The following is a 9,131-nucleotide window of genomic DNA, read 5'->3' as shown; positions in this document are numbered from 1 at the left end:
ATTTATAAATGTTACTAATGTATAGGTATAAATATAGGAATATATATATATATATATATATATATATGTATGTATTTGTGTTCATATATATATATATATAAACACAAATACATAAGTAGTGCATAAGTATATAGTATATAAGTATACGTAGAGATTGATGTATATATATATATATATATATATATACGTGTGTGTGTGTGTGTATGTGTGTGTGTGTGTGTACATATGTGTATACATGTGTGTGTGTGTGTGTGTGTGTGTACATATGTGTATACATGTGTGTGTGTGTGTGTGTGTGTGTGTATATATTTGTATACATGTGTGTGTGTGTGTGTGTGTACATATGTGTATACATGTGTGTGTGTGTGTACATATTTGTATACATGTGTGTGTGTGTGTGTGTACATATGTGTATGTGTGTGTGTGTGTGTTTGTATGTTTGTGTGTGTGTGTGTGTATGTGTGTGTACACGTACACGTGTATGTATGTGTGTGTGTGTGTGTATGTGTGTGTACACGTACACGTGTATGTATGTGTGTGTGTGTGTGTTTTCTTTTTTACAATCATAGTGTAACATCACTCCATACGGAATAAAAAGTAAAGTGATACATTCCCAGACGGGTGCACATCATCGCCATAGTGGGCAATGTATATGTGGTCGACAACCGCCATTGTGCTGGTAGAAGTCAGCTGCTCGTTTTAGTTATAGAATAGATACACTTATCTTAGACGCAATCATATGAGCTATACATATACCCCATATGCATACCGCTAGTTGTTTTTTATGTAATATCAAATACTGAAATCCGCCTAACACACCCGGCTTTGGTGACATCAAGGTTTAACCCCATAATAATCCGGGGGCGGGTGTGATTGTAAGTATAGCTACCTTGTAAAGACCTAAACTAACCACGCCAACTATTCACGCGTTGAAGTTCTTTGCTTGGATTCAACCCAGATCTCCGCCCCATAGCCTACCAAATCCCCTTCTCCTCGTTATACTGTCACACCGCCTGCCCCGTTAGAAATAAGCTCTCCGACAGACCGTCGTGTTGACAACTGACACTTTGTACCTGATAGCGACAGACAAACTAAGACTGTAAGCACAATTTACCAACCAGTGGTGTATTCAGTGCCCCCTGCGCCCTGAAGATATTGACTCGCTAGAAGCTGTCGCATCAACATTACATCACACCTACATCACACCTACATCACATCACATTCACTCCCGACTGTTGGAATACCGATCAAACTTGGCAGGGAAGTGTCGATAAGTATTTCCGATATCTTTCCCAGGCTATGTGCATCTTAGTACCTACGCGTGTAGATATATCCCATCTTGGGTCCACCGTCCAACTACATACATACATCTCCACACTCTCTTCCATGGCTTGCAAAGTTGCAGCCTTGCAGGCTGCAGCCCAGTGCCCACCCGCTGGAGGTCAGATGTCACACCCCTACTAGTATGGACAACAAAATAGAGACATAGCCTCTATGAACATAGTGATTTAAAAAAAGAAAATCTCAAGATAGAGAAACTAAAATAACCCTATAACCCCAAATTTCAATTTTGTCCCAAAAAGTATTTAACCGAAAATATATAATCAGTGCCGACTTCCTTACGAAGTGTCTCTCTCTCTCTCTCTCCAAACAGAGACTAATCGTATATTCATTGGCGCTGAATCGAGAGATCAGGTATTGGCACAATCAGCAGGAGTCCCAATTCTTTTGTCCTGTTCTTTTTTCGTGTAGCGAGGTGCGATGCGGCCTTCTGTCGAGTCACTGAGTGCTCAAGCAAAGGGCGAACGTTGCCGAATGTAAGAAACCTTTTTTTAGACCGGTGGTCTTCTTGCAAAAATACACAAAAATGGGTCTTCAACTGTAAATGGTAGTAAGGTACCCTGGTCTAACCCAGTATCCAGAGAGAGACTTTTGGTGTTCGCTTGTTCTGGACTGATATTTATTATTAGTTTGAAAATAAACGAATATTTTACACTGCTTTTTGAACTTGTGATTTGCGAAGGCCCTGTGTATAATAGACAATATGCTCAGCTGACAGCAGGTCTCATAACGTAGAACGTAATTACGTTTAAAATCACTTCGTAAACTATTCAATGCGTAACGTCAAAACGTAGTACGTCTACGCAGTATATGGGTTACGTTATGAGCCCTGGCTGACAGCTTCGCGCCGCCCCGGGGATATTGCTGACTGTGTGTGGATGTGTTTATTTATTTATTGTCTTTCTGCGTGTCGATCATACTCTGGTGGTAAATAGAGAGAGAGAGAGAGTGGGCTCTGGCGTCTGTGCCTGAAGCCCTGAACTCCTGAAGCCCTGAACCTCTGGGGTTAATATAACATATTTCTGATATTTACACTTACGAATAAATCAAGGTCACATACGCAATTACTTGTCATACTTCCACATTGCAGCATACAGTCACTTTGTGTTGTATTCCAAAATGTACCGCACAGCCGTTATCGTTTCCACAGCACGTACACCGTTGGCGAAAGCTTTCCGTGGTGCGTTCAACAATACACACGGTGCTGCCCTGCAGGTAAGAATGCATCTAAGATTCTCTACAGTACCGATAAAATTTGTATAGCTGTGTATCATGCGCTGAAATATTTGTTACGCCAAAGTGTGCAAGTTGTTCATCAGTTGCTGCGCACGCTAGTGTTCAAATATGTTTGAGTCTACAGATATTACTTGTTACACCTAATTATATACGCTGAAACTTTTAGGAATATGATAGTGAAAATGTAGGCTGACGAAGACTGGGGCCGCAGCGTTAGCAGTAGTCAATGATACTGGCATTGTCCAGATGCTCTTTAATATATAGAATCTGCACACGACATACGCATCAGAATAGGTCCACCTGAGTGGGCAGTACTCCATTGTATGCTAGCAGATACTCTATTCCACATTACATATGACAATACCGCGTCAGGCGCATTAAAATCCTTATAAGTACTTCCACCTGGATTAAATAAACCATTAAATGATAACTGTACTCAATTGTATATCTACGGAAACCATCTGACTTCCATAACGGACTTACTGACCTCGTCAACTTTGGTACCGGACTTAATACCAGTATCATGCGAATTGACCCGATATATCATACTATTGGTAGGCACTATTACAACTGCATTGATTTTATCCATTCAGGGACACTGCATCAAGCACGCGGTTGAGAGAGCCGGAGTTAAACCAGAAGATATTGAGGATGTGTTCATTGGCTGCGCAATGGTAAGGGGAACAACTCTTTATGTTATTTGTATCAGATTCGGAGTAGATATTATTATTGGTTTTCTTATGACAATGAAAATGTGGCATTAGCCGAGACTTATCCCAGTGTACTACGGAATTCAATCAATTCGCAAAGAATACAGTGTTCGTGTAGATAGTATTGGTATTTCTGTATCATTAAGATGGGGAATTTGCCTGTATTTTGTGGTCAGTAGATTCAAAAGAATATGGAGTCATATCTCACAGTAGTAGTTGCGTGTATTTGTACTAGAAAATCTAATTCTACGCGAGTTAATACTGTCACATACATCACTCCATAATCAACAAAAGTATCATAGCAGATACTTGTGTCAACAATGTTATTGGTGAGGATTTAAAGTGGGTTTTTATGCACATTGGTGGAGCGTACGGAGTGTATACTTACGTACCTCTAGTGTGATAGTGCATGTACATTCATATATAAACATATGTGCTTACGAATGTGCAGTTATTGCAAAATGGATCGGAATCGACATCTGCCATCCCATAATATTCTGAGATCTTTCCTGTTTGTAGAGAATTCAGAGGCACATCGTTGCGATTGGATTTTCTCTGGTTTTCAGTCGCAAATGGTCAAATGGCCACGTTGGTCCCTTATTTTATTCTTCAAGTCGGTGAAATTCATATTTACATTCCTTAAATAATGTGTCCAATAAGTTAAATATGATAAACAACAGGCCTTCGTACTGTCGTATTCCCACCCTTTCAGCCCGAGGGAGCCACTGGTATGAATGTTGCCCGCAACGCCGCTCCTTGAGCTGGGTTGCCCATAACAACCAGTGGTGCTACTATAAATAGATTCTGCAGTTCCGGATTGCAGGCCATTCCCATGGCTGCCCAGTCTGTGATTGATCAAGTGCCTATTGCTATTGGTGGAGGTGTTGAATCTATCTCTCTGGTCCAGAATTCTGTTGTTGGTGAGTAAGTCCGTTATGCATATCTCATATCGAGATGACTGTTGTGTTGGAATGTTACTATATCTATTGACATAGTATTCAGTCTTTTGCTGCCCATGTCTAGTTCGAGTGATATCTTCAGCGCGTGATAGGGATCATACATAACAACTACATAATTCAGCACACTTTGGTACCCAAGCATAGATATATGCAATCAGGCTTCTGTATGCCCAAAATATGGACGGCTGCTTCCGTCAGTATATGTGCTTACATTCACAGACCAACAATGAACGAATCAGCATATATAATTATCCATAAATATATATATATATATATCTATATATAATTCATCCTCACAGTCAAATGGTGGCTGAGCCCTGGATATTAGAGAAGTACCCAGGAATCTGGATGCCCATGATTCAAACTGCTGATATTGTCGGTGCACGTTACGGTATCTCGCGAGAGCGTTGTGACGAGTACAGTCTAACGAGTCAACAACGTACTGCCAAGGGACAGAAGGAAGGAAAGTTCGTTGACGAAATCGTTCCCATGACAACGACAATAAAAGTCAAGAACAAGGAGACCGGAGAGATCACAATGCAGGAGGTCACGCTGGACAGAGACGACTGCAACAATCTCAAAACAACTCTAGAAAGTAAGTGGTAAACATATATGTACATGTATATATATATGTCTATATAAGGGAATGTCATAGTCTTTAAACACCTTAAAATCGAATTCGCCCGACTGTCTTGTATTCGAATGTACATGCCCGGTATTCCCCCCCCCCAAAAAAAATACTGTACATGCATATATATTGTGTGAAAGCAGATTTGGCATTTCTGAAGGCCGCTTGTGCTGACGAACATCCGATAGCCTTCATAATTCGAGCTTCATTAGTGATGTATACAATCGAAGTGCCCTATCTGGTCCAGACTCAATTGCTATACTTGCTGATTCATCAAAGATATCACTTTCCAACGCTTAATACTTCATACCTACACATTTATATTTACAGGTCTACTAGCTTTAAAGCCCGTCCGTGGTGATGAGGATCCTACCGCTGGCGTCACAGCCGGTAACGCCAGTCAGTTGAGTGACGGTGCCAGTGCGTGTGTGGTCATGGAAGCCGGTGAGGCCGAGAGGCGTGGAGTTACACCTCTTGGTATCTTCAAGGTAATATATGTTTATGTTTATGTATATATATATGTGTGTGTGTCTGAATATATACATATATAAAGAATATAGATTCTTATACATGTACATGTGAGTTCTCGAGTGCGTACGTGACCTTTTATATATGTATATATATCAAAATACATATATGCATGAGTATATTCTTTTCTACTTGTGTGTGCTACAATAATCCTCAAATATATATCCAATTTCGCCGTTGCCGGATACTGGTGCGAGGAGGTAGGCAGCAGGGCCAGACCCGTCTTCATATGTTTATATACACCCACATGTATATTTATAATACTGGTCATAGACATTCGTTTACACACACTCACCGTAATATCATGCCCATTCCAATCTGTCAGGGTTTCGCCGTTGCCGGATGCTCGCCCGAGGAGATGAGCATCGGACCCGTCTTCGCCATTCCCTGCCTACTACAGCGCCACAGTCTAACCGTTGACGATATCGGCCTGTTCGAGCTCAACGAAGCCTTCGCTGTCGCCGATAAGCTCAATATCCCCATGGAGAAGCTCAACGTAAACGGAGGGTCCATTGGTATCGGTCACCCCTTCGGCATGAGTGGTTCACGTCTTACTGGGCATGCGATGATTGAGGGCAAGCGTCGCGGTGTTAAGCACGTGGTGGTGACCATGTGTGTGGGCGGCGGTATGGGTGCCGCTGGTCTATTCGAGGTAGTCCACTAAATTATACGGGACGAAAAATTGAATGTAAATTCATAGCCTTCTGAATTTGTTCAATTTAGAAGGCTATGGTAAATTAAATAAATATACTCGAAAATGTAGCAGAACATAATCTCATCACCAATCTTACGATTTGCGTTGTATGCGCATGCCTGTAGTATGTTTCAACCTCCTGCTTGGTGGATGGGGGTTTGCTGATTGAGCTCGTGTGTTGTTGTGTCTACTATATGTGCGGGTGGCAGTATGGGCACCTGGTCTATCGAATCTACTATGTAACACCTATTTATATGTGGAATTTGTGATAGTTTTTAATGAATGTTGCTCACGTTGCTTGTCATCCTTATACAGAATAACATGCTTGTATGTGTAATAAATAATAAAATGAATATGCATGATAGTGCTTTTTATCAGCTCTCTTGAACCCACTACCGTGGTAAATTTGTATGTAGGTGTGTATGTACATAGCCTTCTCAATTGACAAAGGCTATGGTAAATAAAGTACGCAAAACTTCAAATCCTAAAACATATAAGACTATGGAAAGCAATACACATAGGTCACAGCCTTCTTTTTGTATGATTCCGAAGAGGCTATGCAATACAGATAAAAAAAAAGTATTTACCGGCTTCAGCTCTGAGCTCTAAGCTCATCTCCCTTTTTGTGAGGAGCCGTGTTCAAACAAGTCATTTATATGTATATCCGGAAGTTCCGAACCCTCTACCCATGATGTCTCACGTCCTGCTGCGCTGGTATATCATCCCTCTCAGTTGCTAACCTCATGCTCACTTCAGAGTGTGGAGTATGTCTTGTGAACACAGGATGGACCAAAATAGGCACCGTGGCCAGGTCGCCCTCCAACGTCTGTGTGGTTATGAAATCAAGCACACGCATACAAACTCAGAAACATCCTCGTACACGGTTTGGACCCAGTAGGTCTTCAGCACGCTGTAGGGATGACTAGCTCACCAACTGTATACTATAATAAAAAATGCAGTAGCACTCCAACTTAGAATAGATCCTCGTGCACACTCCAGGGTTTTCTCAGTATAGCTCTGGCGTATTGTAGAGTGACGGAGTCATCAACAGTAGTCAATCCCTTCAACAGAGTCTGTGTGCTTATATGCTCAAACACCCTAACTTTTCCACTCTCCCTCTCTCGCACATTACTACTAGCAAGCTCATCACATATCGGACCTAAGCCAACTGCGACACAGTGATTAGCATCCAAGTACGATTGTTCGAATACCCAATCCAGTCTCTGCTCACCGTCCAGCTCAAACTTAGTTTCCATGGCAACCACACCCACACCCCACTCGTCGAAGGCACATGTTTTGTCCTGTGCGAACACCGCCTTCTGTAGATCCAAGTGTAAGCCCTCGCCTGTTGCCTTTATGTAGCTTTCTTTGAGTGTCCAGATGCGATAAAAGTGTTCTAATGGACAGTCTGATGACCTGATCTCGATCCATTCCTTTTTAGAGCATTGAGGGGACATGAGATCAAAGAAATCGTCTATATCTTCCTGTGCATCTAGACTCATGACGTCCACCCCGCACATCCTACCTATCTCCCCAGCGAGCACTGAGTATTCGCCATGGTGTGATACATTGTATTGCCAACCCGTGAGACACTCTATATTATTTGCTTCATCGGTATCGAAGGCTGTATCCAAACCTGTACGTGTGTGCAACGGCGTATTCGATTGGTACAATATGTTCAATACAGTAGGCTTGTTCCGCGCTGTTCGTCCGAGTTTAACCTCATTCCACGGTATATTTAAAGTCTCACATACTGCCTTTCGTAGTAACAAACGGCCCGTGAGTGCTAATATAGCATCTCTTCTGAACCGAAATCGACCTATACGTGTACACTCCTCCGGTTGAATGCTTTGTAAACACGTTAATAACTCGGTTTCACTTATATTCCATGTTTTGCAGTTGACTGCCCAGCGCAAGTGGTTTGGATGTGGCATACTTATAATCGGGATGAAACTACACTTTGCCTTCTGGAGTCTGGATGGAGTCTACTAAATTTACGATTTCCGCCGCCCAAAACAACTTGACATCGTAGGTCGTAGGATGTAGGATGTACCTAAATAAAATATTTCGAGGCCTGTCTTATCAGTAATATCACCCTCTCTACTCTACTCTAGCGAGAGGTTTATTCAGTTGTTGACTATGTATAGCTCTACTGATAGTAGAGAGGAGAGTAGTTCAGTAGACCCTGTGGCCTGTAGCTGTCAGACAGTGTCACAGTGAGTGTCAGTCTGTATCTGGTTTCTGTGTCATCGTGCCTGAGTCATCCAACATACTAACTGTTTGATTTTAGAAGGCTATGTTTATTTTGAATTATTTATTAGAATGATACCACACGAAAGAGACCTATTCCATCCGCTGTGTTTAATTTATTAGAAGGCTATGCTACTGCAGTGGTATATAAACATGCTGTAAAGTGTAAACAGGTAACATATGAGTATACTGCTTCCTATACTGATACAATCCAGGATGTCCGACTGTACTGAACACGTAGAACGTGAAGGGTCTGAAACAAACTCGCACACGGCACAGATAGTACAGGCCAGTTCTAATAGTACTGGCACCCAAGTGCAGCCTAATTCTGGTACTACAACAGTGGTTGACAGTAACCCTAGCACTAGGACACCAGAGACCTCGGATTGCTATGAACAACCACGTGCATGCGAAAGTCAGGCACCGATGGCTTTACAGGATAGTATATCAGATACACAACGTGAAATACATGACGATGGATTTGTCGATAGTACGCCAAGCATGCGCACAGTCACAAGTACATGCATACCTCAGACCCCAGCGCAGGCGCTACAGTGTGAAGTATCAGATGTACTCACTGGACAAGATGAAGACGTTCCGGATGAGACAGGGACAATACCCGACTCAAGCGAAAACAAGGAAGACTCTGTTAATGGAAAATCGATCAAGAACACTATCTCTGCCGCAACATCCACGTTTAGTCCGCATGTGTTGCGCCAGCAGATGAGCAACCTGTCTGCCACCATGTCCGATGGTCTATCGCAGGTGAGATGACATGTTCATAT

General features: G+C 42.2%; 4 protein-coding genes across 4 annotated transcripts; 3 read left to right on the top strand and 1 right to left on the bottom strand.

Moving 5' to 3' along the window:
• Window positions 1-2,460: 2,460 nt before the first annotated feature.
• Window positions 2,461-4,047, top strand: SARC_04914 (hypothetical protein; the record flags this gene model as incomplete). The annotated part of the gene is made up of 3 exons (XM_014301236.1): window positions 2,461-2,556; window positions 3,171-3,251; window positions 4,000-4,047. The coding sequence occupies 3 exons, from the start codon at window positions 2,461-2,463 to the stop codon at window positions 4,045-4,047; spliced, it is 225 nt and encodes a 74-aa protein (XP_014156711.1).
• A 72-nt stretch (window positions 4,048-4,119) lies between these two features.
• Window positions 4,120-6,166, top strand: SARC_04913 (acetyl-CoA C-acetyltransferase; the record flags this gene model as incomplete). The annotated part of the gene is made up of 4 exons (XM_014301235.1): window positions 4,120-4,211; window positions 4,546-4,841; window positions 5,205-5,362; window positions 5,728-6,166. The coding sequence occupies 4 exons, from the start codon at window positions 4,120-4,122 to the stop codon at window positions 6,064-6,066; spliced, it is 885 nt and encodes a 294-aa protein (XP_014156710.1). The 3' UTR covers window positions 6,067-6,166.
• Window positions 6,167-6,682: 516 nt separating this feature from the next.
• SARC_04912 (hypothetical protein) lies at window positions 6,683-8,193 on the bottom strand. Its single transcript, XM_014301234.1, has one exon. The coding sequence runs from the start codon at window positions 8,028-8,030 to the stop codon at window positions 7,068-7,070; it is 963 nt and encodes a 320-aa protein (XP_014156709.1). The 5' UTR covers window positions 8,031-8,193; the 3' UTR covers window positions 6,683-7,067.
• Window positions 8,194-8,430: 237 nt separating this feature from the next.
• On the top strand, window positions 8,431-9,120 carry SARC_04911 (hypothetical protein; the record flags this gene model as incomplete). Its single annotated transcript, XM_014301233.1, has 1 exon — window positions 8,431-9,120. The coding sequence occupies exon 1, from the start codon at window positions 8,527-8,529 to the stop codon at window positions 9,118-9,120; it is 594 nt and encodes a 197-aa protein (XP_014156708.1). The 5' UTR covers window positions 8,431-8,526.
• Window positions 9,121-9,131: the final 11 nt, after the last annotated feature.

The sequence above is a fragment of the Sphaeroforma arctica genome (genome assembly GCF_001186125.1).
Source record: "Sphaeroforma arctica JP610 unplaced genomic scaffold supercont1.294, whole genome shotgun sequence".
Taxonomy (NCBI): domain Eukaryota; class Ichthyosporea; order Ichthyophonida; genus Sphaeroforma; species Sphaeroforma arctica.
Note: the sequence above shows the minus strand (reverse complement) of the source record. Positions and strands in the feature narration are given on the sequence as shown.